At 31.7% G+C, this 19,339-nt stretch overlaps 1 protein-coding gene across 8 annotated transcripts in view; it reads right to left on the reverse strand.

Moving 5' to 3' along the window:
- Positions 1-19,339, reverse strand: part of LOC130901729 (RNA-binding protein Musashi homolog Rbp6) — a 1,060,444-nt gene that overhangs the window by 671,622 nt on the left and 369,483 nt on the right. For all 8 annotated transcript variants that reach the window (XM_057813296.1, XM_057813291.1, XM_057813297.1 and 5 more), the window contains exon 3: positions 9,201-9,282. In XM_057813296.1, coding sequence (XP_057669279.1) covers positions 9,201-9,282 — 82 coding nt within the window. The remainder of the gene's footprint in view (positions 1-9,200; positions 9,283-19,339) is intronic.

The raw sequence follows: 19,339 nt of genomic DNA on the forward strand, positions 1-19,339 counted from the left end.
CTATTTCGCGTTTTGTACAAAAACTAGTTCACATCTATTGTGGAGTTTTCGGAATAAAACTTGCTCATATTAGAGCATAAGTTTCTTAGAATTATTAAGGTATGTCTTAAGAATATGAAATTTTTGACGCTTATTTCTTATTTTCAATACAAAAATGCCATTTCTGGGAATAAGCAAAAAAGGGTAACTCAGTTTGAATTATAGTAAGTTATTCTAATATAGGTTACTGGTGATAGAGGAAAAATGAATAAAAAATTTTCATCACTCCCTCCATTAATTTTATACTTTTCCAGGTATCCATATGATAAATTTCCAAAAATATCATTTTTCATTCCATACCTACACTATTCTCGTTATAGTATACCATGGTTAATCGCATGGAAAACTAAGTATAATCATAAGAATCATGATTCAATGATATTACGTAATTTAACATCATGAGAATAAAAGGACTATATCAAACTAAGAAATTGAACACAGTTTCAAATTACATAAACTTGGTAGCAAGATAACGTACATAAAATCAGACCACATTCAGAGCAGTATCAATGAATATATCCGCAAGTACGCTACTGAATTTAATAAAGAAAATGATGAGACCAAACTACGATCAGACTACCATGAAATTCTCCAATGAGCCGGAATACAACACAATTTCGTTCCAATTTAGGACACACCTGCGATTTTGTGTACATTGTTTTAAGGATTTGCTTCTAGGTCCGTATAACTTTATAGTAGGTACATCTCCAACATCCGTTACATCGTATTTGGAATATGATTGTGGGATAGTGGGTATACATAAAATTAGTTTGTTCAATATTTGTTACTATAAACAATGAACAAATAGAATGAGCAGAAACTTCAACATACTGAGAGGAAATAATTTGAAATTGCCAGATAACAAATAAAATAATGTTCGGGACATTTATGATTAACAGTTGAATTTTTGCAAGTATTTTCTGTAATAAAATTTGTTGGGAAAGTCTGTTTATCGAAATAAACTACTAAACCAAAACATATTCACGCAACGCACACGTGATCAGGGTTCAAAAATGCCAAAGCTTAGCTTCTAAAAGGAGCGCAGTTAAGAAATAATTTACGGTTTTATTTAGCAGATAAAAAGTAAACGGCCATAATATGAAACACATTCATTTAAAAATTAGATATTATATATATTCGAATTATCGCTTTTTTCAATGATCATATATAGCCTGTTATTGCCAAGACCGAATACAGAAATCGAAAGATAATATGTGTATCGAAAAATAAAATCTTCATTTCCAACCTCAATAAACACATTATCTTATTGGCAACGTATATACTCCACATTTTGGTTTCAACCTTGAACACTTGAAGAAGATACTCCCGATATATTTGCTGTTTTGGAAATAACATCATCTACAGTCTTGTTATCATTTTCTTGCATTTCATTTTTATAAATGTTCACAATAAATTGCTTTTCGCTAGTATTAGAATGAAGCTTTTTAGTTCCCTTTTAGTCTCCTTGACAGATATATTTAATAAAATTACGCAACAGACAAATATAAACAATCTCACTGCAGTGAGATAATACGATGCCGTCCCTGTAGTACACTTAATCTAACGGCTTCTTCAGCTATGCGGCGCTAGCCTCTTCCACGCAGTTTTTTATTTGATTTGAACTAATAACGACGCCGCGCTTCGTTTCGTCCGGGATGCTCCCGTGTTGATCACGCACTGATCATTGTTTTGATTTACTATTTTTCTTTTATAAATAAATTCTCTCATCATATTCTCTTAAACAGTTTTTCTTTTTTTTTTCTAGAGAAAACAAATATATTGTTCCTTTCTGTTTTCTACATTAAATGTAATTTTTTTCTCTGGAAAAAGTTACTTGTAAAGTACGTTGTTGCTATCAATAAAAACAATTATGCGTAATCTTCGTTAATTTCGTTTTAGGTTTTCATATTGACGATCTGCATGTTGACATATAACAATATTATTATTCAAGAACCGTTGTCAGTTAATTGACATTTCGAATAATTTAATTTTTATATATATTTTTTCTATCACGAAACTTGATATTCTCATGCTAAATTTGCTTACTCAAATCTTGTGTTTTGTTAATGTAATTTATCCTCACCTAATCACACATATTGTAGCTGCAATAATCAATTGTGAAAAAGCATTACATTTCTTTTGATCAAACTTAATTTGTTCTCAACTGAATTTGAAGAATAGTTTGGCATTCATTTTCTCATTAATATTATAAATTCTCCTCAACTTTGTTTTTTATTGACAATATATTTACATAATTCTGTTTACTTAAACAACGCCACTGTGAATTTTGTGGTGCTAAATTGTCGACGAAAATAGCACCCTCCCATTGTTAATTATTAAGATACCAATGTCAATATTTGTAGAAAGTCCTCGGGCATTCATGTGATATATTATTGAATATTTTATGGGAGAAATCACAAGTTCCAATCATTAGATTCATTCCGATTTTACTGTTGAACAAATGCGGTGTTGACATAAGTAGTAGCAACTTGATAGATATAACTGAGAGAGTCTCATGAGTACTATTAGTTTTCACACGTGAAAATTCCTACGTCTCAATTTAAACAAGTCTGTAATTGTATGACAAGTACAACTGCTTCACTTTACTGATTCTCTATTTGTTTATTGACGACGCAGTGCGTTGTTATAGTAGTATGAAGTACAAAAAATATAAAATTCGTGTACTGTTAAGAGATTATTGGAAACAAAAGTTCGAAGCAGTCGTGACCAAAAAGAAAATTGGAGGAGAATACACAGTTAATGAGCGTACAGTACAGCGTTGGTTTAATCGTTTCAATAGATGAGGATTTGAGATTCCCTGGACCTTCTACATCGTCAAAATCATCGGGTAAAATCTATACAAGTAAGTGCCACAAGCATTAACCGAGATTTAAGTAAAATGACGAATAGAGGTATGTAAACAGTTTGTTGCACTGTCAGACGTATTATTACATGTGATGAAAAATGAATTTATCTGCATATTACCTGACGATAGAGAATCAGTCGTTAAATATTTGACAATTACTAGAACCCGTCGCAAAGAGAGGTTGATTCGAGCACAAAGTGTGGTGTATCTGCTGGAATTATCAAGATATCGTGTACTTCGAAATAATTATTGATGGTCGAGCTATCAATACCGAGGTATATGGTGGAGAGCTGACGCGATGTTTGAGGTATTTTTGGAGAAATATGTATGTTCGCTTAACCAAAAGCATGTTCTCTAGCAATAAGAAGATGCTTAACCACATACTACAACTGTTACGTGGAATAAGATTAACGAATTTGGTGGTGATTTTTACCGCATCCAAGCAAATAATGGTTATACCAGGTTTTCAAAGAGCATCCTGAACGTTAAGTTGAAACCATAGAATACCCTGTGTTGTCAGTCGAATGTTGAGGCTTTATTTTTGTATTATTATTCAATAAATAAAGTGAACAATGGAAATCGACATTATTCATGAGGCACCCTCTATATTATCATATATATTCTATTACTTAGTAATCATATATGAGAAGATACCGTGGACAGCCGTGCAAACAAACGATGCAGTCCTTAACAGAGCAAATGCGGTTCGTGAGTTGGTGGATAATATTAAATACAGGAAAATAGCTTATTTCGGACACATAATGTGTGGTAGCCGGTTGAATATCCTCCAGTTGATTATGATAAGTAAAGTTGAAGGCCGTAGAGGAATTGGAAGGAAACAAGCCTCCTGGTTGAAGAATATTAGAGAATGGACTGGGATAAGAGAAGCAGGACAGTTATTTAGATTAGCTCAAGATAGAGAAAATTTTGCCATGATGATCGCCAACGTAAGGGGACTTGATACGGCACGCTTAGGAGAAGATGTCAAGAAGCCCTCTTAAGGGTGATCGCCAACGTCGGGAAAAATGACAAGTACATAAAAAAGAAGATTTTGTATTGAAAAATCTCACCAATTACATTCATGGGTGGACCAAAGAGGAGTGTACTAAATAAGTTGAAAGTGATTTTCGTTAGTATTTGCTACGCGAAGTTCCTTTTCCATATCCGATGCTTTCCGCATATGAAGTGAATATTAGACACGAGTAAATTGGAATAAAAAAGAAACAGAGGATGTTTATAGCGAATAATAAGCAATGAGCAAACAAAATGTCACTTTTCAATGGGACGAACAGGATATCGAATACGACAGGAACTTTATCGAACACATTATTTAGAACATTATCATGTCACTTTCACATGGTTACCAAAAGCAATCCGACAAAACGGCTGGATATATTCCGCCATTCCCCTAGTAACTATTTCCTATTTCCGATATCGAAGAAAAACTAATCTATAAGCCGAATATCTGAGTGAATATGGTAATTACGACGAATAAGTTTAGTTTAATGCCTCTCTTCCTCTTAATTCGAAAAATATTAGATGAAATTTGGATGAAATTAATATTACTAACTAAAAATTTGACGGTTTATAAATGAAAATATTTTCCTTAAACAATCAATACGGCGTCGATAAATTTTCCATTTTTAAAAGTCCAACTGTGTATAGCGAAATTATATTTCCCAAAATATCAACCTTTTTAGTAGAAAGATTTTTTTAGCGTCACTAGACTATAACAAATTTAGTTTCCCTATTTCAGAAGCGTGTAACTATATAAGTAAAGATTAGGTTTTTGCGTTGGTCTGCCATTAAATTAATGGAATGTCTCATTGGAAGTTAGAGGAAAGTTTTGGTGAAACAATTTTCTGATGTCCTTGTCACTCTTCATATAAGTCCGAATCTATTAGACAGTCCATACGTCAGAAGGATTGATGGACCTTGTATAAGGAAGTTATCCGATCAAAACTACTGAACAGTCTGTGTTGATTATCTCGCCGGCAAATGAACTTAATTTTGAACTTGATACATTAAGCAGAGGAAGTTTTTGGATGAAACAGAAAAAGAAGTCTAATTTTTAAGTAATAAACAATGATTCATTCATTCGAGGTTAACGATGAACTGAATAAAAAAAAACCGTAATATTCATTTCATATACAAGGATGGTCCCAGAAGTACCTGTCTCAACAAAGAAAACAAAAAAATTTAGAAAAAAATAGCCACTATCTGCGGACATGACCTCGGAAAATACACAATACTCTGCGGTCTGAATCTTTATTTTTCATTTATCTTAAAAACTATTAACTTTATCAAAATTATTAATAAGGACGATTTTATTAATAATTGAATTGTCTATAATTTGTATCTCAAAAATTTTTTTAACGGCAACCCCGTGGCAATGCATTTATATCATCAGTAGGGCAATTTGAAAAGGATCGTATAACAAAATTGAGTTTTCGGTACTAGTGCGCCGATTTTTCCTGGTCTACTAAGACTTTTTGTGTAGTTTTGGGAATCAAGCTTATATTTTAATGTGAGTAATGGTTTTATTAGATATTAACACTATATATCCATAAAACATGGCATAGGAGTAAAGCATACAAATAATTGTTCGGTTATATGAAACTCAAGTAGACAACGATTAATACGAGGGTTGCTACTTAAGTTTTGAGATATTGCATCACTGACATTGCCAACCTAAAGTTTAACATTTCTAATTATGAACGAATTCAAAATGTGTTGTCATACGAGTGATATTTGAATTGGTCAAAAAATAGAGTTAAATCACGAACATTTTCGTGCAATGATGATCAACTCGCTTCCACTTTTGATGATGAAACGCAGTGATCACACTTGTCAAAGTGATTGAGAGATTGAGGCATTCCAGTCGCAAACATTCAATATTGCATGAACATTTGGCTGTCAAAAATACATGTTGGATACCGCAGAATTAGAAAATTGATTAAAAAAAGATTACGAAGCCATGGATCTATGTATATGAATCCCAAACTAAACAATAATCGACTGTATGGGTGTTTCAAGACGAGCCAAATCCAATGTTTGTTTTTTGTTGTTTCGCTTTAAGCACTTAGAAGCGAATTGTCGCCTGATTTTTCGGAATGACTGGATATGTGGTCACCGTTCCATTAAAACAACGTAGAACTGTCAATTCTGAATGAGACACCGGCATTTGTTTACCAGAAGTAGTCGAATCAGGGAAAAAAATCGTAGAAGCAGCACACGAATCATTCTCCGCCACTACAATGCGAGCTTCTACACATTAGTACAAACAAAAACGTCAAAACATCGAATTGATTGGTCATACAACGTACAGTTCTGGTTTGGTACCCAATAATTTCTTTTTATTACCGTAGATCAATAATAAATTGCGAGATCAACGTTTTTCTATACCTGAAAAAGCGATTAATGAGTTGAAATCACATATTTTAGAGGTACCTCAATCAGAATGGGAAAAATCCTTCAACAATTGGTTCAGACACATACAAAAGTTTATTGATTTAATGGAAAATATCTAAAAACAATGAAGCCGTTTTGAATTATAAATATTTGTTTTTATTTGTCTACCTCTAAATGTAAGTATTAACCCTCGTAAGGTAACAAGTTGTAATTTTTATAGAAAACATATTGAATTGAGAAAGAACAAAATCAAATAGATTAAAATGAACATTGTTATTTTTGTTTTAAAGGAAATTTTCAAAAACATTGTCACATAATATAATGATTTTATAAAATTTTGGTAACACAAAAACTTTGTATTAGTTCTTTGAAGCGTGATTTCAACTTTTCCAAAAGTTTTAATACATATGTTCCATCCAGTAGTAAATTTTAGTAACATTTCCAAACAATTTTATTCGAAATTAATTTTATTACTCTTCAAAAGTAGATAAAAGTTGAAGTAGCCAAAACAAGTTTGTAAGTGACGGTCAATTTTAATATAAGTTCGAATTCGGCAGATGGTTCATACGTCAAAAGGGATTGATAGAAACGGTAGGTACGGGAATGTTAAAGGAAAAAGTCAAACTAACTGAAGCGCTCCTTCTTTTGTTATCAATCATTGTTTAGTAGATTAGGCAACTGAATCTCTTGGAGAATTTTAAAATTGTTCATAACAGTTAATAAAAAAAATAGCATAAAAACTTAAGACGGCGTAAAGAGTAGATAAGTAAAAAAAGTTACCATGCTATCTCAAACAAATTGGATGAAGTCTGAAAGCGCATAAATTTTTGGTTAATGGGTTTCCAGATTTATTATTCGCAATTCTGTCTGTTTAACTACTTTTTGGATATGATTCATTTTTGATTTTCAGGAATCCAATCCATATTATTCCTTGGTTGAATTTTGATAATATGAATGACTGTATATTGTCAATTTGATAGGATATTTACAATTACTACAAAAATTATTAACATACCTTCAAATAAAAATCTACATCCAAGTATATAAACTTTTAATTATTGATTCGGCACATATAAAACGCGGCTAAATTAAGGAACAAATTTCAACAATATTTTTCAGGACAACAAATGTTCTAAATTTCTTTAATGGTTTGCGGAAATGAAAACGTCGCCAGATTTGATTCTTAGTTTCGCAAATACGCTTAGTTACAAACTGGCAATTGTGACATTTTTCTTGATTTTTCAGCAGAGGAACGCTATATGTGGTACTTATCCTGTTTTCTCTTTTTACTAAAGTTAATATTCTCATTTTTTAAATTTACGGCAGAACCGAATAAACAGATATATAATATTGAACCTTCATAATATACTCGGCTATGTTACCATCTTTCGAAAGGTAAAACCGCATATAAAATCTTATTTCGTTTTACAATTGTAAGATTTTTTTAATTTTGAAAACATCATGCGACCACGAAAAAACAAGACAATAAAATCTTGCCGCTATTTAAAAATATATTTTCTGCAAAATTTTCAAAAGTGTCGTACATTTTTTTTTACAAAACTTCACCTGATTGTAAGTATGTTAACGTGGAAAATACTTTAAACCGAAAAGCAAAGTTGGACAATATGACCGAAGTAAAGGAAAATGACCAAGGTGTTGCAATAACTAAAGTAACGAAAATTGTAGAAACGTTGGTTCGAAAAATGCCTATGAACCAAAGACAGTTTTAGAGAAATTTTACACTAAGTTAAGATTTTGACGATTAATTAGAACAAGAAATTTAAAAGCATAAAGCACTTGAATATTTATGCACTGCTTTTTTTTTAATTAAAATGTGATTCCATTTTATACTTATTCTAAAAACGTGGATATAAAATGTTATTTATTTAGTCAGTTTTTTGCTTAGTTTTATGCTTTTCATTAATAGAAAGTAACTTGGTTAGTATATTTTTATATTTTTTTGCCGTTATTACAAAATCAAAATAAAACTTAGTTTACATATTTTTAAAATTTTATTTTTCAACACGTGTATTATTTCCTACTACGTGAAGCAAAACCTGTCAATTTTATATTTGTAAAAGGTGATTATATCAGCAGTAAAAATAGGCTCTGTTTATTCAGAATAAGTTTTAAATTTTTATATAATTCTTTCTGCTATGATAAGTAATATAATCTAAATGATGTTTTTTATGAAATTGGGAATGAAAAGTTGAGTTTTTCAGAACATTATTTAAAAAACGCATAATAACTTATAAGAATTTATTCTATTATTTCAAACACGAAAAAAATGCGTTTTTGTCAATTGTGAAGCAGTACTTCTCAAATTTATTTTGTTTTTTCATGTTAAAATCGAAACCAAACCGAAAGGGAATACTAAGGAAAAACCATTAAAAAAGAGTAAATTTATCACTAGCTTCAATTTTCCAGAGGTTGGATATATATTTGGCCTAAAAATCATAGTGCTACCTTCAAAATTAACTAGAAGGCATAAAAATTAACTAGGCTTTTGCACATATACTATACGGTTTTCTCTTTGTATGCAAGTACTTATGCAGTGAAATTAAGAAATTAATATAATCTATTTAGAGAAAAATTCTACAATGAAAAATCTGCGAGCTCAAATTAATAAATTCTGAAGCTAAAAATGAAATGAATTTTTGTTTACCTTGAAGTAATTATAGTATATAATATTAAAATATTTTTCAAATGAGATATTAATGCCTCCATATTTCAATTTGAAAAAAAAAACAGCAATAAAAAAAATTGAGTTTACAAAATAAATTTCGTGAGTTGTGGGAGTTCTAATTTCATAATTATGTATTTCAAATTGTCAGATGTCGCGGAACTTTCAGTTAGTTTGCTTTTTGTACGTTCAATTACTCACCTTGATCTTCTTGTGGCTGGATCTTTCATAACCATAACTTCGGTTATGTCGCCGAACTTGCTAAAGTATTCTCGTAGACTCTCTGTAACGAAAATAGAACAAGATTTATATTTTTTTCAAAGCTACTCAACGTTTCCTTTTACTTAGTTGTTAAATTTCGAAAATATATAGCAGCTATCCAATTGAATTATTCTTGGTTGCATTATTGATATAAATTTTAGTCAATTTTAGACTTTCAGACAAAAAGACATTAATTCGATAAAAAAAATAAAACTGCCACAACAATCTATGGAATCTCTAAAGAACATACTTTCGATTATAACAATTTAGAAACTACGAACGAGTTTATTGATGCCTGCTAAATATTTTTGAAATCTAAGAACGTAGGAAAAATTATTTCTTGTGTATTTTGATAAAGAAAAACAAATAAAAAAGTGCAAGAAGTAAGGAGTTGAGAAAATCTTTATTCATTGTCTCTCCATATTTTCCGATCTTCTGCCTGGTAGAGGTTCATGCATAATAATGATAGTCTGGTCAGTTTTATATTATTTTCCTGTTGATTGATGTACATATATCATACAAAAGTTTCACCCAGTGCAGCATCCACAGTGCAATCGACATCTGTGGCGTACTTGGCAACAAGATGTTTGTTCTTCCTCTCTAGATAATGTCAACTCATATTGAGAGATTTCAAAATGTCTTTGTATTCAATAAAACCAGGTATCAGTGGTAGGATGAATCCAGGCGTAGTGCTCTGGAGTTCCGTAGAGTTTTACACTTTGAGAGAATGTGGATAGAGGTTTCCTCCTCTATGCACGCCGCATTTGCTTCTAAATCTAGCGTTTTCAGGTGTCTATTGAGGCCACAGTTCAACGATAGAACTCCTGTTAGTATTCGTAGGTTGTTCATACTTAAATTGATACATCAAGTAGATCTATTCTGGTTATAGTTTCCCAGAAGAGTCTTTTCCTGTCTCAGCCAGTGTAGGTCATCCCAATAATTGGTTTTCACCATATCTCCTTAATTTCCAATGCATTTGTATTGTTCCGTAGCTCATATCACAGAAGAGTTCAGGTACTATGAAGGGGTTATATGCTCATAATTTAGCGAATCTGTCAACTATTTTGTGACCCTTAACTCCGGTGTATCCCAGAATCAATTGTAGGGTAACTTCATTTTTCTTGCCTAACTCGTTATTGTATAGGGTCAATAGTAAAATATGATTCTTAGTAAACATTAAATTTATGGGTTTTTCTTTAACATTGTTTTGTTTCCTCGTATGTCCTGTAGCCTATATTATTGTCTTTTTCATTAAGACCTCCTCAGTCGATTTTGGGGCCTTTTTTACTGGCTCAAGGGGGTTTGTAACCGGAAACCCCTCGAGATTACGCAATTCCAATGAGACAACATGAAACAATGCCGCTTGCTATACTCAATTTCCTATCTGAAACAGCAAGCAGCATGTGACAATGATCTATGCCTCATGTTGAGCATTTTTGCCAAATGCCTGCTTCACTTATCGAAAAAAATTAGCAAGACGCACAATGTCATCAATTCGATTCTGTGAAGCTTGCATACAGCAGTGAGCGATAAGTAGAAGACTATAACTGTGACCCAATGTCTTATATCACATTTAAGCTGTAGAATATTCAGTGTTTATTTCTGTTCCAAATATATCGCGAGTGTTGAGTGTGAGTGTTCCTTTCATTTCACCGAGATATCGTGAATTTTTTCAGAATGAGTGTTGATAAATATTTTCTGTCTTACTACAATTGAGTGACAAAATAAACAAATATCAGAATTCGTAGACTAATTTACATCATAATTCGTCTCAATTACATAAAAAGACTTTGTTGTACATTGATTTCAATATCACATAAACTGTACCTTATTGGGTTATTGTGGAATATAGAGAGAAAAACTATGAGGGCAAGATTATCGATCCTACATCAGAGAAAATACGATAGGGATTCAAACGTATAAAGTGTTCTGTATAATGCATGTCTTCGATGGTTTTACTTGGAATTGTATAACATGTTTCGTGTCAGACGTGGGTCGATTAAAGCACTTGAGGATATAAAATTTATATCGAGGTCATATATCACTACAGTATGTCTGTTACAACGAACAAGTATACGCTATGGGAACAATGATTTGTTACCGGTAGAGTCAGATACAGTCTAAGAGCAAGACAAATGAAAATAACAGATAGAAAAATTAAGAGAGAAAGAAAGAAAGTAAAAGTATAGAAAATTGAAGTATATCATCAAGAATGAAGTGAACAAGATGGGAGGGAGAAGAAAATGAGTTATCCATTCGAACTATATCCACCTGGTTTTCACCCTTAAGCTAGCATGATATTAAGCAATGACTTTTTTTAACTATATGTTTCAATAAGGTGTCATAAATGATAAATGGCCGGTTTATGTGATATAGAAATTTATAGTTTTTCAGCTTTTTTTTTGAAATTACCTTACATTCGTCTTTAGTAGCGTCTTCAGCAACGAATCCTTATTACGCGTAGACTTGCGTAATGGCCGAGCAAGGGTAAAAAGGAGACGAGTTTTGTTACCTATGAGCAGAAAAATCTTGGAGTACTTCTACCAAGATCAAATTCATTTACATCCCCAGTTCTGTAGAAGATTGAGATACTACTACAACGGCGTATATGAGGTAGAGAGATACGCAGAATGATCACATGACTGGATTGAAATGATATGTACAACAAATATTTAAGAAATAAAATAATTTCTACTAATCAGGTTTATATATATAACTGAGTGTATAAAATATAGTTCGGTTCAAAAGTTATTACATCTTTTATTAAGTGTATTTTCTGTTGAATTTTTCGTAGATAGCCAAAACTCCAATTTTTTTCTTAAATCAGTAATGAACTTTGGAAAACTCCCATTTTCCATAACTACAATCTGTTTGTGACTGAGGCAAATAGGCATTGAAAAAAAACTGTATTAATATTTTCACTAAAATCCTCCAACGTTAGCTTTTCTTTCGTCACCAACAAACATCAGATGGTGCGAGTGTTCAGAAAATATCAACTTAATACTTTTAGGTTGATTCGATTGGTTAAACTTATTCTTATTCTTTCAAATCATTGACGAGCAAACTGAAAAACATCACGACATATTTTACTCTCTAAAAGAAAATGGAAATTATACCGAAAAATTCTATTACTTCCCAGAATTGCGAGGTACAGAATCATTTAATGGATTTTCTTAGTTTTTAAATAGAAGAGAAACCATGTAGAAATAATACCAGTTGATCGTTCATTGGTTTCCAAAAAACAAACGACCAAACATTCTTGCCCGTCTAGATGACCACCTACGGTATAATCACAATCTCAATTGTTCCTAGAGAATCTTCGAAGAAAACCCAGGACTTCATAACATATGAAAATAGTTATTTACGTTATAAGTCCGGCAGGTGATTTAGTACGGTACGAGATAGATGTTTATGGATGAGGCGACGAAGGAGTCGAGTCAAAAATATCTAATATAGTACCGTAATAATAACTTTGTTAGTATTGTTTTTTTCATACTGTTTTCGGTTTTAAGTAAAAATAAAAATATTGAATTATGAAATGTCATATTTGACAATTTCACTGAAAAATAGCTCCTTTCATTATTCTCTTATTAAAAAAAAAATAAAAATAAACATAAGTCACTAAGATAACATTGTAAACAAAGGCGGACATATTAAATTTTCGGAAATACAAAGAGTATTTTCCGAAAAAATGGATCAAATAAAATTGCTGAGAAAGTGCAGAAGCAGTCGGGCAAATTATTCCAATTAAGTCTTCGAAATGGTACGAAAAAGAATATACTATGATTTTGGTTTATTTTTTTGGTGTGGTAAGAACAGTTGTTTTTTAGAAGCATTCTCTTCAAACCTTAAATCAAGTCAAAAACATCAAATAGCTCTTCATTATGGTCTATATACTCGATGGTCAAATCAATGACTATAGTTAATGAGAATGTCAACATTTCCTGTTAGTGTAGTGTAGACTATCATCCAAACCAGTCGAAGATGCTGATAAAGAAAGAAGTTGAAACATTTATGAGGGGCTCCCCAGACAAAGACCATTTACTAGTAAAAGTTATTGTATTAATTGGCATTGTCGGAGGTTGTCGAAGAGAAGACATTTATAATTTAGAAGTAGACGATGTAGAGGATACCGATTCTCAAATAGTGGTTCGTATTAATCACACAAAACACATGTTCGACGGATTTTTACTGTGATCAACAGCAATGCGGTGCAATATTTGGATGTGTTCAGAAAATATAAAAATTTGCTTAAACACCTTTCACTAAAAGCTCTTTTGATAGGTTACAGACAAGAAAAATGCGTAGGTCAAAGAGCTGGAATACAAACCTTTGGCGGGGCACCTAATATAATTGCTGAATTCCTCAATATTGAGCATCCAGAAAACTAGACCGGACATTGCTTTAGAAGGCCAACGCTGAGGCTAATATCAGTGTTTTAAAACGGCATGGTTGGTGGAAGAGTTCATCAGTGTGTCTAAAAAATATGTGAAAGAATCCGTCGAAAACAAAAGGAAAATAGCAAGAATAATACAAGGGGATGAAACTTTTGTACAAGTGACAAACCAAAACCACACATCTTTCAGCAGTATTATTGAAAGTACATTCAGTAAGTCCTACAATAAAAGTTTCTGGTTCAAACAATATTGATAGAATTTAAGAGTACAGTAAAGTATAAGGATACCGTGAAGTGCCATTTTCCGGACTCAAATTAGTACTGTAAAATCTACTTCACAGTACAGTATGAAATAAAGTATGTACGTCACATGAAACAAAATTAAGACAATCTCTCTGATTAGAATTCACGATTAACATGTTTTGGAACTTTGTTTCTCTATGGAAGATAATCTTCGGGGTTAATCCAATTTTACGTATTTTCCAAGTATTTAACTCAAAATCTACATGCTAATGAGAATCTACTGATTGAATCGAAATAATAATCAGAATTAACTGTTAAGGTTCTTAACATAAATTCAGCGTTATAATCCAGGTCAGAGCGGTAATTTCGGATGTTAAGATCAATAGAAACTACTTTACATAATGTGTATCCCTGTCAAGAGTTTCTGTTTGATGGAGGATTCCATTTACATAATTTAAATGTTTTATTCTCGCCATATATGATATCCATAGTTATAATATTAACGTGTAGTTGTGTTGTAAAGCTCCCTTTGATAATAATACTTCCCCAGAGATTTACTCGTTAATACAAACGGTGGGTATTTAAATTCATAGTGAATGATGATGTTAACTAAATATAATCTATGAAATTATGTGCAGACTATAACTATAATAAATCTGATAACCATCACAAGAAAATAATTTTTCGTTGAATATTTTAGAAAATTCAAAATTATCTCTTGAATGGGGAATTTTTTTCCAAACATTAAGGCCCTTCATTCATGAAAATTCACTATTAAAAAATGTATATTTGAACATGAACTAACTGGCACAAAAGAGATCAAAATACACTAGAAATTTTCATCTAACTGTTCTAAAAAACTGATAATCAATGACCGAAAATATAAAACATACGAGAGTTGCTACTTAAGTTTCAAGATATGGCAACACAAATGTGAATATGTCAAATCTGACATTACCATCATGAAGTTTGACATTTTAATGGTGAACGTTCCTAGAATGCGTATGAGCCGATCAACTTTCTGCAACTTCTGGTGATGAAGCATCATCTCGTTAGTTTTCCGCATTCAACTCAATTTGCTCTTCGCTACATGATGAGCTTCGTGAAGGTTGTCCAAAGTCGGCTGTTGTGAGATTGAGTAATACGTGAGCATTAGTTCCGCTTGTGTAACATTCAATACTATATGAATATATGGCTGTCAAAGAAGAAGCGGTTGATATGTTGAAATCACATATTATGTTTTGTAGATACCTCTACTGGAATAATTGATGATAATTGATGCAAAGGCATTCAAAAGTGTATTTATCTTTGTGGAGAATATTTTGAAAAACAAGTCATATCCAAATATAAATATTTGTTTTTATTTGTCTATCTCAAAACTCTCGTAAGCCTCGCAACCCTCGTATATATCATGAAAAAAACTATGACAAACGGTAACCGTTTGTTTCTTTCTTCATCAAATATATCCATAATTATATAATTAGTAATAGTAGATTTTTATTCGTATCTGATTTTTGCAATTATTAAAAATTAGGAAAATGCATTGCATACTTCTAATTACAGTAATAAAAGAAGGGAGTCGAAATAAAAACTTGAAACAAAAAAGAACCAAACATCAAAATAATTTCAATTCTGAAAAATGTGCAATGTTCAATAGAATTGGTACGAATTTGTCAAATATACTTCGTTATGACACAGTAGCTTGCGAATGTTGAATGTAAACTAAAAATCCAATAAATCTATGCCACGTAAAAGACTAGCGACATTGAAGTAAATAATCATCATTTCAAGAAGGAACAAATCAAATACACCGGCTTAGCCCAGAGAGAAGTATCCTTAAGATCAAATTCAAATAAATAAGAGAGTTTCAATTTCTAAGCAAGCCATCCAGGCACAAAGGATATATTTTTGTGTAAGGATCTTGAATCCATCTCATTGCATCCCATTTTCTCATTCTTTCTATTGAAAACGGTGGGAGATTGTGAGATTTCGCAGTGGTGAATAGGAATTACAGTTAGAGAAAAGGAAAAAAGTCTTTACCAACTTACTTTAAAATTCTACATCATGAATAAAATCGTATATAAACGGTACATTGTATATTTAGTAACAAAAGCAATAGTTTCTGGCCGATGCCCAGAAGAATTGAGGTCCAGAAATTTTATTCCACTACAAGGTACACTTTTAAATTTTTCAGACATTGCCTATAAAATCATTTACTTGACAATTACTGCTGTGGCAAAAAAATGTTTAGGTCCGAAGCATACTACTAAAGATATAATTTTGACTCTATAATGAAATATTAAAAGACTCACAAATTATTCATGGATTATTGTTAACAAAAAAGATGAATCACGTATTTTCATATGTATTAAAAAAAATTGAGAGTATTTACCTCATAAAATCGGTGCTGTTATTGGCACCTTCCACGGAAAAATCCGTGGACATTATTTTAAACTTATAAGCCCAGACATTTTCATAGAAACAGATCAGAATGAAACTTTGTTCCGTGTCTCTAAATCCTACCATATGATCCAAAACCAATACCCTCCACGGAAAAAAACCGTGGTCCAATTTTGATCTTAGAAACACAGAAATTTTAAAACTAACAACACATCAAGCCACAACACATTTTTAGATTTGAATTATTCATTCCAAATTCCTGAAACGTTTAAATTCTTAAACCTTTTAACCTTTTTTATGCGTTATCCTTTGATAAAATATCATAATATTTTCATTATCACCGAAATAGTTCCAAACGTCAATTTTTTACCTGTTTAAAAAAATTATTTTTTTTAGAAGAGCCTTAAAATTATATAATTTTTTTATCAGTTCAGCCAACTCCTATTTTTTTGTTTGGATGGATATTAAAGAATCTTTTTTCATTTATTCAAACTATTATTTTTTAGGTGAGATTCAGTTACTATTTACTGCACCCTTTGCAATATACAATATTCATATACTCAGTGCTCGAGCCCGCACTGACGCCGTCATTGGTCTGCAACATGAATTTAACAGACTACAAACTCCAGCGCTCGCGTTCAAGTTCGCGGCGAGTTCGCACCAATTTTGTTTTTTCAACGCTCGCGTTTCAGCGCCTAGCTAATGAAAACAGATATCCCGTCATATGATCATGTATGCGCACCAGCAATAACGACCAACCATTTTCTATTCATTTTTTTGGTATGGCGTACCTCGGTGTTAATTGTAATCTCAAATTTTACTAATCAGGACCGAAAAGGTATTAGTATGGCGGAGCTGTTTGGAATGTATATAATGTGAGGAAATCAGGGGCGACATTGTTGCATTGCTCTTGCAAATTTTCCAAAACTACGAATTCCATTCAACTTGAAGAACTAAGTTTATAATATCATTAGAAGGATTCCAGTAGGGAGCCTCTCTATTAAATATAAGAGATGAGATTTTTACAAAAAAAAATTTTTTGATTATGTGAAATTACATTTCTGATTGTTTAAAATAGGACAAACCAATTGAATCCCCAGCGAGAAAGGAAAGTCAAAAAATAGCGTCATCGCGGCATCGTACGTAATTGTTGATAAATCTAGCTTTAAAGGTCCTTTCTATAAACGTCAAATTGACATGATGTTTAACTTTTAGAATATAAAATTTTTTATTTTGTAGCCACTCATTATATTTACCGTTACAGGTAGCACTTTTATCAATTACCTAAATTGTGGCGGTTATATTTTTTTGAAAGGTTGGAAAATATGTTCGGATAAAAATTATTAAGTTTACAAAATTATCCATTATCATCATGTTATTAATGGTGAACTCGCAATGTACTTTCTTCAATGTTGGAAATTTACCATATTCCATTTATTAGACGTTCATTATGAAAGGAGTAACCTAATATTGAACACACCGTTTACTACAGTAACACTTACAATTATACGTTTCGATAACCAAGTTATCGTATTCATTGACACTAAAGGTAGAGTGTACCAATAGTAATCTACCTATAATAGAACTCAATTATTCCGAGCAGTATTAAATTCAATCCTTTTCAAAAAAATTTTCGAAAAGAACTTCAATCAAAAATTATTAGATAAACAATAATGGAAACCAGGCACCCAGTGCAATTTATAAACCTCTTCACGTCATAAATTACAGTTTATTCTCGCAGTCTTTCTCACCTCTCACTACATTATCAACTACTAATTGGATATGTTCGTAAGCTTTATCCTTGAAACATTTTCTACGCATAATTGGTTCTTTTATCGTTAAATTATGTAACAAGTTTTATTTCAACTCAAAACAAATGAAATGTTTACTAAATGCTTACGGGCATTCGAAAACATAGCGTGTCACTTGCCAACAACTATTATGCAGAACTAATTAATAAAGTCATTGTTAACAGCTTAATTATTTCATATTTATGTGTTTAAATCGCTATAGTTACAATGTCGTTGAAAGTATATTATGAAAGCGGGTAATATCGTGTTTAAAATTGTGTTTATAGATATTATCGAACAAAACATGAATGTCTCTTACTTAAAACTCTGCGAAACGTTCATTGATAGATCCATAAATGTCAAAATAAGTTGCAAGAACATCAATATTGAAAGAGAAAAACAACTTGAGGTCTATAAATATGTTTATCAAATCAACCAATCTCTAAATTGTGTTCGTTGTATTTATATCTAATTGGAGAAAATATTCTTCCTTGGAAATAATTCGTTCACTAATATTTTTATAACCAAACACAAAGTTTCTAATTTCTTAGATGATCTGTAATTTTTCCAATTACAAAACTTTAAAGCGACATTAATTAGCAGCTTGGATAGAGATGTATCCCAACCCTCTTGTATAGTGTAGAAGTCCTCGACATAAGGGCCTACCATAGAATGCTCACAATATCATGTGAGACGTAGAGATTCTTCATTAAGTGAAAAGAAACCAGCTTCAATCTTTATTTCATCATGAGAGGTTTAAAATATAAAATCCTCCAGCTCATAATTCAAGGAAAATTGTGAGATCTATTGGAAGAACAAGAATATGTTGCAGACTCTATGTACAATTAAAGATTGGTTCACTCGATATAATTGTTCACAATAAAGATCCGCACCATAAGTTTATCCATTTTTCAGAACTTCAGAATGATCAATTCCGATTTTAGTCCACCAAACACACATTTTGGTGATTCGTTTGAAGACACGCACTTATTTTTTATCTTCAGTGATTAAACGATAAAAAAATATTCTTTATGACGCATATGATGGATCGATTGGCTTCGTTCTCATGACATCGGACCCAAACACCTTCTTGTTAACCACGGTTGGTTTAGGACTTTCTTGATAACTTTATAAGAACTCGCTTCTTCTCGGTTGCGTTACAACCCTTGCGAAAGTCAAAAAAGCATAAAATACAGAATATTTTTTTTTGGTATTTGGTCGGCCATTATACCCCAAATTATAGATAAAGT

This window comes from Diorhabda carinulata, chromosome X (genome assembly GCF_026250575.1).
Source record: "Diorhabda carinulata isolate Delta chromosome X, icDioCari1.1, whole genome shotgun sequence".
Lineage (NCBI taxonomy): Eukaryota > Metazoa > Arthropoda > Insecta > Coleoptera > Chrysomelidae > Diorhabda > Diorhabda carinulata.